The sequence below is a fragment of the Toxorhynchites rutilus genome, chromosome 2 (assembly GCF_029784135.1).
Source record: "Toxorhynchites rutilus septentrionalis strain SRP chromosome 2, ASM2978413v1, whole genome shotgun sequence".
Classification (NCBI taxonomy): Eukaryota; Metazoa; Arthropoda; class Insecta; order Diptera; family Culicidae; genus Toxorhynchites; species Toxorhynchites rutilus.
The window spans coordinates 123,598,855-123,615,380 of record NC_073745.1 but is presented as its reverse complement, the minus strand read 5'-3'; the positions used below and the strand labels follow the sequence as shown (position 1 = coordinate 123,615,380).

At 40.0% G+C, this 16,526-nt stretch overlaps 1 protein-coding gene across 2 annotated transcripts in view; it reads left to right on the top strand.

Moving 5' to 3' along the window:
• The first annotated feature begins 523 nt into the window (after nucleotides 1–523).
• The window catches only part of LOC129765067 (MOXD1 homolog 1), a 123,477-nt gene continuing 107,474 nt past the window's right edge, over nucleotides 524–16,526 (top strand). For both annotated transcript variants that reach the window (XM_055764905.1, XM_055764904.1), the window contains exon 1: nucleotides 524–1,570. In XM_055764905.1, coding sequence (XP_055620880.1) covers nucleotides 1,280–1,570 — 291 coding nt within the window. In that variant the 5' untranslated portion in view covers nucleotides 524–1,279. The remainder of the gene's footprint in view (nucleotides 1,571–16,526) is intronic.

Here is a 16,526-nt window from a genome sequence, read left to right as displayed (position 1 = left end):
TCAAATAGGATAAGTTTCTTAATTCCATATGATTCGTCTCGTAAATATTTAAAGTGCTAATAAACAATGATCCTGGAATAACCAAAATACTGGACTTTGGAAATATTCTTAATAAAAAATAAAACCAGTTATTAAATACTGTTTTGTTGTTTTTTTTTTTTGTAATAAAACTGGGTAAGTGAAAAACACAATAACGTGAATTTGGATACTCATAGCTAACACAAGCACATTTATTTTGACCAAATTCTAACTATCGAGTTCACCGTACAAAGGTAAATACGTCGCTTGGAGGCTTGCAGCTACCGATGCGCAGCGGCAACCGGCGTTGTGACGGAGCGACGAAGCAAAAAAAAGGTGATAAAGGAGAAAAAATATGTTTTCCTCCCATCTCTTTCGCACGACCGGCTCACAGTGGGCCGGCATGTTGCGCCGCCATGCGGTTGTATGTGTGATTCGATCGAGCGCAAATCTCCAAGGGTTGGGTTGGGTTGGTTGGTTCTGCGTTGTTACTGTTGCGCGCAGATCGGTTCCAGAACATAGCCGTGCACAGCAGATAAATAGTTTGGTGGTTAGTTCTTTCTTTTCTCCTGTTTTAAGTCGTTGCCTGTCGTGTCGTGTTTTTTTTGTTTTCGTCTTCCCGGTGTTCTTCTTCGCGGTAATCGATACACATCCGACTAGCGATAACCGGCTTTTGGGCAAATTTTCGCGATCGTTATCGTCCGTCCCGGCTTAGCGGTTCAAACCGGCCGGATCACAGAACCAGTCGCGATGCACTTTTGTTGACCGGCAGTTGTGACATAAATTCAACCCGCTTGGGGCCTTTCGGGGGATACGATCGAATTTAAATATTTGAATAATTTAGATTCGGTGACAGGAAGTGATATTTATCGTCGGGTTAAGAATAAACAGCCTTCCTTCTATGGATCGTGAGAATTTGTGTGGATCGGAGCAGAGGAAGACAAAAAGTTGGCGCTTCACCGAAACGTGTATCTTGGCATCGGAGTTATTGGGAATCAGCAAAAGAGATTCATTCTTTAGGGAAATAATTGATTCGGCATAAGTGTATAAGTGAGCTAATGTTATAATCCGAGAAAATAGGGCTCCATTGCAATTATTCCGAAAATTGTGAGAAATATTCGTGGAAGAATCTACCAAATCGAAGCGAAGGCACGGTGCAGAGAGTGTTGACCGCGTAGAGAATTCCAACGAGGGTTCTATGGGCAATAGTGAGATAAAGTGATCAATTCCTCCATCAAAACATTCCAGATCGAGCATCAATATGAGAAAGTTAAACTGTTATCGTTTCGTTGTTCTTCTGTTGGTCTACATGGATGTAACCAATGGTAAGCTCGAACCAGTTCATCACAAGTGGTCCAGATCGGAGATCATGGATGCGAACGGATTATACCTGCTGGAGTGGACTGTTGACAACAAGGATATAGTATTCACGGTTACAGTCAACACACGTGGTTTCATAGGATTAGGATTCTCGCACAAAAGTGAACGAATGAGTGGCTCAGACCTTGTGCTGGCCTGGGTGGATGATCGCACAGGAAAGCCGAACGTACTGGTGAGTAAATATGACTGGAATATAGATATAATACAATTTGAAGCTTTCACATACAGTAGGACCCTGATTATCCGCAATCAAATGAAAGCGAGTTCCATAGTAATCATCCCGAAATTTGTCTCTGAAGAGCAGGTACTTGCTCTTTTGTTGTGGTCATGGCTTTCACATTATCTGACTAATTGTGTACACAACTTAAAAATGGATAGTTTAATGGTTTATATATTGAGAAAGCATAGTTTCCACGCTGATATATCTTATTTTTCTTGATTGTATAAAGCAATAAAGGACTTCAACTTTATTGCTTTGTACGCGATTATTCGCGGTGACTCTGCCAGACTATTTCGCGGATAATTGGGGTTCTACTGTATTATCGAAGTCGATCAAGCATCCTCAAAATATTCATTTAATAGATTTCGATTTTTCTACTTGATGGGTTTGGAATGAAAGGGGTGTAAGTGATTTGATCGATTTCTCTACATCGACTCTTTCTTTTGGTCATAACTTCGCTGCAAATACATTCCCAGCTGTATTTGACAATGTGGAAGATAGGTCAGAACTTCATCTATCGAATTCTATAGCAAACTTAATTTGGAACGTTTTTGCAGTCGAGTTATTAACTAAATAAAAAATTGATGAAGAGAAATCGATCAAGTCACTTACACCCCTTGCATTCTAAGCCCCTCATTTTATTGTTTAGATTATGTCATATTAAATGTGGAATACAGTATCATCCTAATGTCCGCCACGTTTTCATACACTTTTTGGATTGTGTTTTTCTGATGATTACATGTTCGAGAAATGTCCACAAGAATACGATCATGACAAATGATCCGTATTGTACACTGCGTTTACCAACTATAGAACGACTCATTTTTTCTGAGTTTCCAGAGGTATGTAAGAAGTCGTTTGAATTGAAGTATAGATTGTAGGACATAATGACTATCTTCATTTATAAGACTGGCCATTTGAACTTTATTGTTGTGTCCAGGCGCGAAACATTCAAAAAGCTAAAATTCCAGTGTTTCATAACTATAGAACCAGATGGAAAAACTCTTACTCCTTCACAAAATTAACATCAATTTCACATGAATTACAATAAGTTTCTGATTCGTAGGTCATCCTTGGTTCTCAATCAGTTCAAATAACCAATTCGGGGCGGTTTCGATCAAGCTGTGCCATGTTGTAGTGTGTATTTCGTTCTACGCAGAGGATACTCCTCATTTAAGCTCACCAAATCACTCATGAAGGGTGTGTCACATCAAATTGCATCACGGAAAAAACACTGTAGAAATTTAATTTTTAGGAATTATATCTTCAGCTTTCGCTTATAATCAGATAAGAGTGTATAGATCACGTTGGCCATGCTTCACTGTAAATTTTTCGTAAATTTGGAAAAATGTCGTCGAACGAAAAAGAGCGTCGTGAATTAATCCTGCGCACTCATTTCGAGAATCCGGAGTTGTCACATCGGGACATCGGTAAGATGCTGAGAATCGTCCAATCCACGGTCAGCAGAGTACTAAAACGATACTTCGAGAACCTAACCATCGACCGGAAGGTGAAGAACGGCAAAAATGGATGTTCCGTCAGTGAAAAAGATCACAAGCGCGTAGTTAAGCAGTTTAGACGTGATCCGAGAAGTTCGGTCCGGGATGTCGCCAATAAGCTGAATTTGTCAAGTTCATTCGTCCAGCGGACCAAGCAGCGGGAGGGCCTGCGTACATACAAGGTTCAGAAGGCTCCTAACCGCGACGAAAGGCAAAACATGGTGGGGAAGACGCGAGCCCGAAAGCTGTACACCGAAATGCTGACGAAGCCGCATTGCCTGGTAATGGACGACGAAACCTACGTCAAAGCGGACTTTCGTCAACTGCCGGGCCTGTTGTTCTTCTCCGCAGAGAACAAATTCAGCGTTCCGGAGGAGATTCGCAAGCAGAAACTATCCAAGTTTGCCAAAAAGTACATGGTGTGGCAAGCGATCTGCTCTTGCGGAAAGCGGAGCGCCTCCTTCGTGATGAGCGGCACGGTAAACGGACAGGTTTACCTTAAGGAGTGCCTACAGAAGCACTTACTACCACTATTGAAGCAGCACGAGGGCCCGACCATCTTCTGGCCGGATCTCGCTTCGTGCCACTATTCAAAGGACGTGTTGGAGTGGTACGAAGCCAACGGGGTCACCTTCGTGCCAAAGGAAATGAACCCGCCCAACGCGCCGGAGCTTCGCCCAATAGAGAAATATTGGGCGATTATGAAGCAGGCCCTCCTGAAGAATCCAAAAGTTGTCAAATCGGAGGCGGACTTCAAGAGAAAATGGATTTCTGTTCAAAAAAATGAGTGGGTTACATCTTTGATATAACCGCAAGTTTGACGTGGGACTATCTTAGCGTAGCAATCATTTGTTTGTATTGATTGAATTTTTGATTGAATGAAACAATTCCCGAGATCAATTGAATTCAATATATTTGCTTTGTGAGTAAAACGATTGTATAATTATATATAAGGTAAATTCATGCATTGTGATAGATTATGTTCTTCGTTACAAGTAAATTTAATGATAGTCCTTTTACATTTCGTATGACGCCTAGAACAAAATATGTGAACGGAAGAATGATCAAATGATTATTCTATTTTACGTTTCCTTCTGAAGTTTGCATCTCTCAAGTGTACGTACTTCTCGAACCGCGAGTTTGCTTGATTTGATGAACTTCAGGCACTCAGTTTCGATTTTGACATGTACGTCGAACACATATTGTTTAATCAATAGGCGTCATCGCAGCAATTGTTTATCAACTTCTTGTCTAATCATCAAATGGTATGCGTAGGAATTCAGTGAGCAGAAGATATTAAGGCAATCTTGAATAACCGAGGCAAGCGTGGCATTCGTTCCCGATTTTGTAATCCGTGTTAGGAAAACACTTTTCGGAGTGCAGAAAAAAACATACGAGTGCAGAAGTACCCCCGGAAGACCGTGTTAAGGAAACATATTCTAGTTTGCACAAAGGCAAGCGAGTACAAAAATACTCGCAGTTTGCATTTATTTGCAGAGCCGATTTCCCCAGACATCTTGGTTTTGAAGTCTGTGTTAGGCAAACACTTTTCAGATGGAACAAAAATCCTTATAAGTTCTGGTTTTGATCTGGTAAACAAACTGACCAGTCCAGAATCTAAAGCCTCTATTCATTAAATCATGCCATGTCTTTCCGGATTTTAAAAATAGATGCCAAATTATCACGGTGTTTTTGAGGCCTGTTTTAGATAGCTCACCATCAACAGAAGTGCAACGAAATACTTCAAAATCATTTAGTTCTGTTTTTGCATCAAAATCACCGTTCTCAACTTCTCCGACGACTCCACTAGCGTATCCAGTTCATCTCGAAAGAATGTAATCCTCCAAATGTCCCACAGCTGCGGCCTGTTGAAACTTTCCGGGAAAATTTGAAGCGAATGGTTTACCATAACGGATATCGAGCTAAAAACGCCAACTGTTTGATCAACAAAATCAAGAAAGAACTCAAAACTATTGAAACATTTGGAATTCAGGAAGCTATGAGGCACGTTCATTACATGAATAAGCAAACAAGTTCAGAAAAATAATTTATGCAGCATTTTTATTTCAAACTAGCTGACCCTGCAAACTTCGTCTCGCTCAAAATGTTTTTTTGTTATAGATACTTTTTTCGCGTTTTCTTACTAAGCGAACGTCCATGGATTCAATCACAGAACTGTTCATTGATTAATTTTGACCCTTTACAAATTCCTTTTACTATGAATTTCCTAGTACTTCTACCAGAACTCGTTATTATAATATCAAATTGTTTCCATGCCCAATTCTCGTTCAAGAATTATCAATCTTTGCAAATAACATGTTTCTCCCTTACATTGAATATATGTTTGATACAGAAAATATAATAAAATGATGACATCTGAAATCGGACGATTCCTTCTCGAGTTTTACTCAAAAATTTGTGTTTCATTTGTATGGCAGCCCTCCTTAGAGAGGGGGGGAGGAGTGTCGTACCACAATAAAAACATTTCTTGTCCCCTAGAGCCTCCACGTGCCAAATTTGGTTCCGTTTGCTTGTTTAGTACTCGAGTTATGCCGAAATTTATTTTAATTTCTTGTTGTTTTTTGTGGGGTCTAGAGCCACCATAGAAACATTTATTGCACCCTAAAACCTCCATATGCCTAATTTGGTTTCATTTGCTTGATTAATTCTCGACTAATGCCGAAGTTTGTGTTTCATCTGTATGGAAGCCTTCCTTAGAGAGTGGGGAGGGGTCTCGAACTTTCATAAGAACCTTCCCCGACCCCATAAACCCCTACATACCAATTTCCATGTCGATCGGTTCAGTAGTTTCCGAGTCTATAAGAATCAGACAGACAGACAGACAGAAATCCAATTTTATATTAGGCTGTCAAAAAAGTCCTGCGGTATTTCCGCAAGGTGTCGTTGTATGCGCGTAGTTCTAGTTGTATTCATTGTATCGAGTCATACTATAGCTTGTTGGAAAGGTATTTTTGCTATAATATAGTCCTTGACAGTGTTTTGTTTGGTTAAGTCGTTCGTGAGTTATAGTGTCGCAAATATGGAGCAAAATAAAGAGAAAATCCGACATATTTTACAGTACTACTATGACAAAGGCAAAAATGCATCTCAAGCTGCCAATAAAATTTGTGCAGTTTATTGACCCGATACAGTTTCCATTTCCACCGCACAACGATGGTTTCAACGTTTTCGTTCTGGTGTAGTGGTCGTCGAAGATGCGCAACGCTCCGGAAGGCCTGTCGTCGAAAATTGCGACAAAATCGCTGAATTAGCCGAGAAAGACCGGCATAGTAGCAGCCGTAGCATCGGCCAAGAGCTGGGGATAAGTCATCAAACCGTTATTAACCATTTGAAGAAGTTTGGATTCACAAAGAAGCTCGATGTATGGGTGCCACACACGTTGACGCAAAAAAACATCTTTGACCGTATCGACGCATGTGAATCGCTGCTGAATCGCAACAAAATCGACCCGTTTCTGAAGCGGATGGTGACTGGCGATGAAAAGTGGATCACTTACGACAACGTGAAGCGCAAACGGTCGTGGTCGAAGCCCGCTGAAGCGGCTCAAACGGTGGCCAAGCCCTCATTAACGGCCAGGAAGGTTCTGCTGTGTGTTTGGTGGGATTGTCAAGGAATAATCTATTATGAGCTGCTTCCCTATGGCCAAACGCTCAATTCGGACCTGTACTGCCAACAACTGGACCGCTTGAAGGTAGCACTCATGAAGAAGAGACCATCTTTGATAAACAGAGGCCGCATTGTCTTCCATCAGGACAACGCCAGGCCACACACTTCTTTGGTGACGCGCCAGAAGCTCCGGGAGCTCGGATGGGAGTTTCTTTTGCATCCGCCGTATAGTCCGGACCTTGCACCAAGTGACTACCACCTGTTTTTGTCCATGACGAACGAGCTAGGTAGTCAGAAGTTAGCCACAAAAGAGGCCTGTGAAAATTGGCTATCCGAGTTTTTTGCCAATAAGGAAGCGAGCTTCTATAACAGGGGTATTATGAAGTTGGCATCTCGTTGGGAACAAGTCATCGAACAAAACGGCGCATATTTGACTTAAAACAGATGATTGTAACTAATTTTATGAACAAATGAAAATTCAAAAAAATACCGCAGGACATTTTTGACAGCCTAATATACATAGATAGGACTTTGAGTTTGTGGCACTTTTGAATTAATGCGCCACTTTGGCAGCAACTTGTTTTGTGTATACTTTGATTCGTCATTTCATCATAAATGAACTGGTAACTGAATAACGCCTGCAAATTGTATTTACATTTCATGGTCAAAATAATCATTTATTAAAGCAAATAATTAACCATTTGCTTCCCACTTTTGTCCTGCAGGATAACACGCATTGCCAGAGACTTTGTATAGTCCGTAACGAAAAAGCTACCGCTGCTGTAGAGCGTATTGTCGAGGAACACCTAATGAGTCCATTCGGCATCGTACTCATCGCTGTATCCTTCCACATCAATTTTGGAGAAAGATTTGAGTTTAATTCTTTGCGGTCGTATTTCTGCTCTCAGCCACCGCTGCGAGAAACCATACCTATCTTACACTTTTTATAAATGAATATTTATGTCCAATGAACCTGTTCACGAATTAATAAGTAGTTCCTAGGATAGTCACGATGTGAATTATGAAGCATTATTTTTATGTAACACATCACAATAAAACACATTCAGTTCAGTAAGTACATATCAAAAGTTCACAGTTAAAAGATAAATAGATCTTGTTTATCTTCAATATTCTTACATGTTACATGCATCATTACTCTTTCAAGGGAAATTATTTCCAACCAGTATCAAAATTTATTACGACCACAAAGATTGATTGCGAATTTCACTAGAAAATTTTGTCCAGGTATCAAGCTCTTTTTTGGTTAAATGGATATGTCGGTAAGACAAACTGCCCCAAATGAAGAAAATCTTCGTGCCATTGTCAATGGGCTTTTATGTCTTGAAAAAGTCATTGATTGGTACGCTTTTTGGACCAGTAGAATCGTTGATCTGTTTTTCTTCAAAAACGATGTCGACCATAACATAATAGTTAACTCGACAGGTTGTAGAGGTTACCATGATCATCGACTTTGTGTACCACATTTGAGTGCCTTGATGTGAAGGAGCTGTGGTTTCAATAAGATGGTATAACATGCCGCAATTGATTCATTGACCTTTCGCCTGGCGGACCCGTGTATTGGCTTGTAAGATCATGCAATTCAACACCGTGGAACTATTTTTGTGAGGCTACGTGAAATCTCTGCAGCTATTGCTCGAAAATTCGACTTTCACCAAGTCAGCCGAGGTAGCCGAATATCATATTAGAAAATGGACTTATCTTTCGAATAATCCAAATGACAAATAACGTCAAAATTCGAATAATCACTTCAGTAGAACGTAACAGTAAGTAACATAACATACCCCACTGTGAAAATTTTATGATTAATGATTAATTTTTACCCTCGCGTGAAATATACGTAATTTTGAAGTCACAATTAAGGTCGAAGTTACAGTAAGGTTTCTAAAAAAAATACAAAGAACCTGTTCTAGTACTTTCTTCAAATTGACGGAAAAATTAATATTGGGTTGGGGAAAAAGAAATGTCGTATATTGTCAATATATGGCAACACTTAAACATATCTTGTGTTGTACTTATCGCATCGGGTCATACTATACGGCTATTTAAAGACGACATTCTGTGCTACAAGTGTCGTTTTGACATTGTTGTGATTGTCCTTTTCAGTCTCAAGTTATAGCGCGTCAAAGATGGAGTCCACCATGCAAGAAATTCGCCATATTTTACGTTTTTACTACGTGCGAGGTAAAACTGCAACGAAGGCGGCCGAAAAAATTCGTGTAGTTTATGGACCCGATACTGTAACGATTCGCCCAGCACAGCGTTGGTTTGATCGATTTCGTTCTGGTGTAGTGGCTGTCAAAGATACACCCCGTACTGGTAGGCCAATCGTCGTGGAAACCGATAAAATCGTTGAAATCATCCAAGTAGACCGGCATGTGAGCACTCGCTCGATTGGCCAGGAACTGGGTATAGACCATAAAACCGTTTGGAACCATTTGCAGAAGATTGGATTCCAAAAAAAAGCTGGATGTATGGGTGCCACACGAGTTGACGCAAAAAAAATCTTTTAGACCGAATCAACGCCTGCTATGCACTGCTGAAACGGAACGAACTCGACCCATTTTTGAAAAAGATGGTGACTGGTGATGGAAAGTGGATCACGTACGACAACCTAAAGCGAAAAAAGTCGTGGTCGAAGCGCGGTGAGCCGACCCAAACCATCGCCAAGCCTGGATTGACGGCCAGGAAGGTTTTGCTATGTGTTTGGTGGGATTGGAAGGAAATCATCCACTATGAGCTGCTCAACTATGGCCAGACCCTCAACTCGATCCTCAACTGTGAGCAGCTTGACCGTTTGAAGCAGGCGATTGACCAGAAGCGGCCAGAAATGATCAATAGGAATGGTGTTGTTTTCCACCAGGACAACGCTCAGCCTCACACATCTTTGATGACCCGCCAGAAGCTACGGGAGCTCGAATGGGATGTCCTATTGCAACCACCGTATAGTCCGGACCTGGCTCCAAGTGATTATCATCTCTTCCGGTCCATGTAAAACGCTCTTGGTGATTGTAAGTTGCGAAAACTGGCTGTCTGAGTTTTTTGCAAATAAGGAGGGGGGAGGGGGTTTATAAGGTGGGGATAATGAAGTTGCCTTTTAATTAGCAACAAGTTTGCGAACAAAATGGCACATATTTGACTTAAATTGGATAATTTTAAGTATGTTAAATAAAGCGTTTCGATCATAAATACGACATTTCATTTTTCCCAACCCAATATTTTTTTCGGAAACTCTCTTCATTTTCAAGAAAGAGAGTATCAATCATACGCTGGTTCATCTCTAAATGTTAGAATTGGACCTTTAACTAGAATTCATTCTAGTTTCTTGGTAGATTCAGTAGATTCTTGGAATTGAAAAATATTGATAACAAAAGACGAAGGAATCATTTTTCGTTGAAACAAAAATGTAGTGGGTCTTACTGGAAATAAATTCTAAATAAGAAATTAAAGTAGAATTATTAGATTGGATTTGTTACTGATTCTGTTGGAAACATTTTTTTTAGTTTATAGAAGCTGTGGAAAAAAAACCCTTTTTTCTGACGTTTGCGTCCATTGCGCATGCCAGCATACACATATACGTAGGATACTCTAAACTTGGAATTAGTAGCCTTAGTATGATATTCACTATACCTTCATATGTTAATGTATCACGGAATAACAAAATATCAACAAAATGGTAGAATATAAAAAATATGGATAGACGTTTATTTGTTGGGACAGGTTGCAGATTGAAACAAGATGTGCGTAATTTGTTCATAAATACAAAATAAAGCATCTAATTAATAGTGTGTAATCGGCAAAAAAAAAGAACTTATGACAAAATAATTACAGCTTTGTAATGATGACAATAGCGTTTGCAACTTCATCGAATTCCAAATGCTCTAGCTCATCGTGGCATGCATAGTTGCTGCGACGGTCGCACAAATATCCGCTATACTAAATACGACAGCATCCATTATAAACATATGCCACAATCAATACAATGAGCGGAACAAAAATGAAAACAACTAATTAATTTTCAATTTTAAAACTGTGCGGTTACACGAATGCTGAAGTTCCGCACACATGTGCCGCTTTATGAGAGGGCTCTATGGACAGCTACCCGTCCGATTGCGGACAGATGCCAACCGCCGCGTTGGGTTGTATCCAATGTTTCAGTCCCCTTCCGAAAACTTTCCCCAGGATATACAAACACGTATTCAAAAGTGATCCTCTGAAAAATACCTTTACAGAAATCGTTTTCTAGCGTTTAAGAGCCCCCTATCCAACGTTAAACGGATCGGATTGGATTGGAGAGGAAATTGCTGGAATAAAGCGATGAGAGGGTTTGTGCGTTGGATGCGGAGAAAAAATGGAATGGGCAGACAACTAAAAAGCGGAAGAAGGATTTCCCCCTTCTCCATGCTCAGATGGTGGCTATGTTTGCAAGTAGTCAGACACGTGGTGATGATTTCTGAAGAGCGTGAGTGAGAGAGGCTGCGGAAGCAGGGGACGGGAAGTGAGACGTCTTCTGTGGCTGTTGTTAATATGGTGCCCTACATGTGCTATTCCTGTTCGATTTACAGCTGTCTTTCTCGAAAGTGCACAATGAGCCTCTTGCCGAAAACACTGTGTGGTGTAGGTATGGTGCAATGGACGATTCTAGGGAGCATGCATAATCAACGACAGATACCAGCCGCCGTCGATGGTGCAGCTGAAGACAATTTGGGCAAGGGCAAGTCGTGGTGGTATGCCTCACAGATACATGATGTTATCGGGTGTTTGAGCAGATATCAAACTACCGGATGGAATGATAACGGTTGATTCCTGCAACTGCCACTGATGAGAAAATAATTTGTGGAGAAGAATAAATCCTGATGGATTGATTGAGTGAGTAATTCCTTATTGTTCCTGAACGACAGATGATTGGTCTTATTCGCTGATTAATAAGCGCAGCGCAAAAATATGAGTCTCGGATGCCGGGTTCTTTTCATTCCTATCTTAGAGTAAACGAGAGCGAGAAAAAATTGAAATCGATAGAAAAAAAACATTATTTCTCTGTTGACGGGGAATTAGAATAGCGTATTATTTGAGTGCTCAGATCCTCTAGCTGATTTTGTAGTCCAACTAGAGCACTTATGTGTAACTCCGTTGAACATTTTAACGCGCTTCTCTTCGTGCATTGATTGGTATCAGGCGAGCTAAAGTCTGTTTCAGTTAGAATTTAGTCGTATAAAGTAGGACATTTCTCAGCATAGAAATAACGTACAAAAAAGGGAAGGATGACATTTTGAAGGTTATTCAATGAGGGCAAAAACACATGAAAACTATTCGTTGGTTGTTTGCATGAATTTTCAAGCTTTTCATGTGATACCACCCATCATTTTCTGCACAGTACTACTAGTAACCGCATTTGCTATCTTGTTCCACTACTTTTCCATATGAGTTTTTTTTTTGTGGTTCTGTCACATTTCTTTAGTTTGCCTTTGTGAATTGCCCAATATCTCTCGATGGGACGAAAATCCGGACAATTTGGTGGATTGATGGTTTATTCAATGAAATCGAACTTTTTGTCCTCACACCATTGGACAACATCCCGGCTGTAATTTCTACGTAACTCGAGAACTATTCAAGCAAATTGAACCAAATTTGGTGTGTGAATGTTTTGGAGGGTAAGAAAAGTTTCTATGACACTCCTCTCTCCTCTCTAAGAAAAGGCTGTATAACTCGAGAAGTAATCAAGCAAATGAAGCCAAATTATACATGTGAGGGTTTTTGGGTACGAGAAATGTTTCCATGAAGGGTTGGCATACCTTTCTCCTCTGGAAGGAGGGGCTCCGATACAAACAAAACACATTTTTTTGCAAACCTCGAGATATAATAGAGCAAGTGAAACCAAAATCAAAGTGCACCCGTGGCCGAGTGGTTAGCGTCTCACATTATCATGCCGGTTGTTCGGGTTCATTTCCCGTTCTGGCCGAGGATTTTTTCGTCAGAGAAATTTCCTCCGACTTGCACTGTGGTCACGCGTATTCTAGAGCTTGCCCCTCGGAAAGCATTCAAGGCGTGTTATTTGGCTTAAGAAATCTCAAATAAGTATTAACACTTGGACGTTTGTTCTACTTTTCGGTCTGTTTTAATTTTATTAAAAATATTTATTAAAAAGTTTGGTAAAACACGAGTTTCGAGAGATATAATAAAAGTTCTTCTTAATATGTCCGTTTTTCCCCACCTTTCCTACTTATAAAAACATTAAAATTGATAGTCTGTGTATGTTATTGTTACTTAAACCAAACCCCAACAGAATGCAAATGATACTCAAGTGCTATCGCCGGCCACTGAGATACTATGCGCACGTAACCACTGTGGTGTCGCCGGCAGTCAGGCGCTAGTTTGCTTGCGTAACCACTGTGGTGTCGCCGGACGCCAAAGTGTTAATGACGCAAGTTAATGCATGTGTTGAGACGGCAAATGTTCCACAGGGAACGTTAACGCCATTCAAGAAGAAGAAGGAACCACAATTGGAATGTGAGAATTTTAGAGCACAATAAATGTTTCTATGGTGGTTTGACACCCCTGCTTCGTCAGGAAGGGGGCCGGGGTCACATGCAAATGAAACACATATTTCAACCAAACATGACAATTGAAAATTTTCCGAAAACTGTGAAAGAAAGTGGGAAAATGCGGAAAAATTAATTTCCATGGTCTACAGGGTCTTTCAGAATGAACGTTCACGTAACAAATTTAACCCATTAACGACCAAGCCGTAAAAATTATTTTTTTTGTGAAATCCATTGGTCTAATTTTGATTATTGGCACCTTGGAAACCCTAATGTACAAGAATTATTTTTTTCCCATCTTCCATTTTCCGGAAAATGACTGTTCGAAAAATCGAACATTGGCCGAAACCTGCACTTTTTTTTCGCAAGTACAAACACACTGCCAACAAAAAGTCTCTTCAATTAACAAATATACGACATTCATAAATGCTTCAATTTTACATTCCTAGACGAACAAGCGCAGGAAGATAAGAGTCTTCAAAGAAAAAACCTGAATTCATCCACCTACGGAGATATGAGACCTATCAAATTTTGACTTATTACCGGCAAGCTTTTTTTTTCAAACGAAAACTATTGCTTTTTTATCGTGTTCCTGGTAGAGAAATGTCAACGCTTAATAATCGTTGCTTTCCTATAATCCAATTCCCGAAAAATCAAACAATTTCAAAAACTTGCAAAGTATAAATACGCTGCGGAAAAACAGTTTATTTTAATAACTAAATATACGTCATCAATGTTACAGATTATCGTAATAGTAAGACTTTATTCATGGATTTTATCAAAGCACTTGATATGGTAATGTTTGTTGCATTTTTTACAAAGATAATATGTTGGTTTGCCACAGCTTCTCCACTGACAGCGACGTACTTTTAATTCGGGATGCCTTATAATAAGGTGTCCTCCGCTAATACGGGGAATGTTATTGGGGACAAAATCTTCAACCTCCTTTTCCTCGTCGCTCGTAGTTGGATCACCAGTCAGTAACAGCGCTTGAGTAATCAATACTCTGAATTCCTTCTGATGCAAGGAAGTTTCGCCTCTGTGTTTCGCTACAAAACAGTGCAATTTCCACGAATTTACGACTGCAGAATTCAACGCATTTATCCATAGAGGCCAGTACCATTTTTTTGAACGAATGTTGATCCGATAGTTCTGCGCAGCATTGTCGTGCAAATCTACGCCACCCATATTTTTATTATAGTTATACAACACATGTGGCTGCTGCACGGTAACAAGTTCGCCGGCACTTTTACCCTGCACTCCTTTGCGCCAACGTTTAACAGAATGAGTTGGTTTAATTTGATCAAAGTTTGTAGCGATTGTTACTTCCTTGTTGTCCTGCCATCGACAGAATACGATTTTGTTGCAATCGTCGAGCTGACAATGATATTGACCTTTCGGAAGCTCTTTTCCTGTCTTGAGCAATGCACCTCCAACACGGTTCGATCGAACGGTACCTGATGCTGCGATTTTCAGTTCTGTTAGGATCAACATCAACAGGTAGCTTGTAAAAAAATTGTCAAAGTAGATGACATATCTAGTAGGGTGCTCAACTCGTCCAAGCAACCGCAACACAACATCGGCCCCTAAGCCCACTGTCCTGTTGTAGTTGTCACTTGCGCCACAGTATGGCATGAATTGATAGAGGTATCCTTCTGTTGAGCATAGACACCATACTTTATAACCGAACCTTATCGGTTTTCCTTTTATGTACATTTTGCAGGAATGTCTACCGAAGTATGGTACCATCTGCTCATCTATGGACAAATTATCACTGAAAACGCCAAACTGCATGAATTTTTGATTCATTACTTCAAAAAACGAACGAAGCTAATTGAAAGAAAAAAAAATTAATAGACTTTCAACAAGTGCAATTTTTTTACCTTAGCCATTTTATCCATCTTATTCAGGTTGTAATTGTCTGAAAAGTGAATGAACTTTTTTATCTCGCGAAACTTATTCCTGGACATGCACTGCTTAACAATAGGAACTCCCAAGGAAGGTTCATTGGACCAATAATCGTTAACATTGGGGAGGGTGTGGTATCCAGATAACAGCAGTATTCCAATGAATCTTTTCAAGGTTATGATGTCGAGTAGAAAAGTGGAATTTTGCTGGCCAGCATATCGATTTGTCTCCCGTACAATAAGTGATATGACTTCATCATCAAACAGTTTGAGAAAGAGTTGTAACGGTGATAAATCTTTGATTGTATCGAACAACTCTTGTTGTTTATTAGCCAGAGGTTCGTTATTAGGCGAAACAGAGTATTCAATTTTATCCGTTGTAAGACTTTTCCAATGGGGTTCCGGAAATGCACTCAATGGCTTATAGCCAATCTCCAACACTTGCTGTTTTGTTTGAGACAAGGTCTGTGTTTCACTACCTCTCTTACGTGAAGTGGAGGGCAGAGCCATCTTGCCTGAGAAATGTTTATCTTGAGCGGCAGCTTTGTGTGCATGATCTTGTGGAGTCGTCAATTCAGCAATGTCATCGATACTACCAAAAGTTTCGATCTCGAAAGTTCCTGCTACAGCATTGAGGGTAGGGATGTTGTCATTCTGTTGAATTGAATCGTCATTAAGGTTTTCCTCATCGGTGAGATCGCCCACCTGATCCGGCGGAAGAATATTTACACCGGCAATCTCACTAGAAGCATCATTCCACGTACTGATGATTTCCTCCAGCTCCTCCACGCACGAAATTCTGCGGACCGCCATCACCTAAGGTTATACGGACAAAAGTGTAGCTTTCCGACAATATTTGTTAAAATAATTGATACTTACAAACATTCACAATTGAAAACGCAAAATTGAATGAAAAAAAACCTTCCGTCTTCCAATGTAAACAAACCAGAATGCGCTGCGGAGGTTAGATGTGTTGGTATTGATTCAGTAGAAAAAAAATGTTCGTTATGGCCAACGTTCGATTTTTCGAACACTCAATTTCCTCGGCTGTTTTTTTTCCTGTAGGAGGCCCAATCGTATGATTTTTGCCCTACATCACAATATGTGTTCTTTTATCAAAGTAATGCTGTAGAAAAAATTACATATTTTTGTTATTTATTGGGTTTTTCTATTGAAATTGAAAACACCTTCCGGACATACTTGCATTAAATCGAATTCATTGCCCAATAAAGCTATTCAAAATTAAATGAAATTGATGGTAAGTGGTAGCCAACAAGTTAAGCTATCTTTTGGTGCAAAAACATTACCATATTGTTGC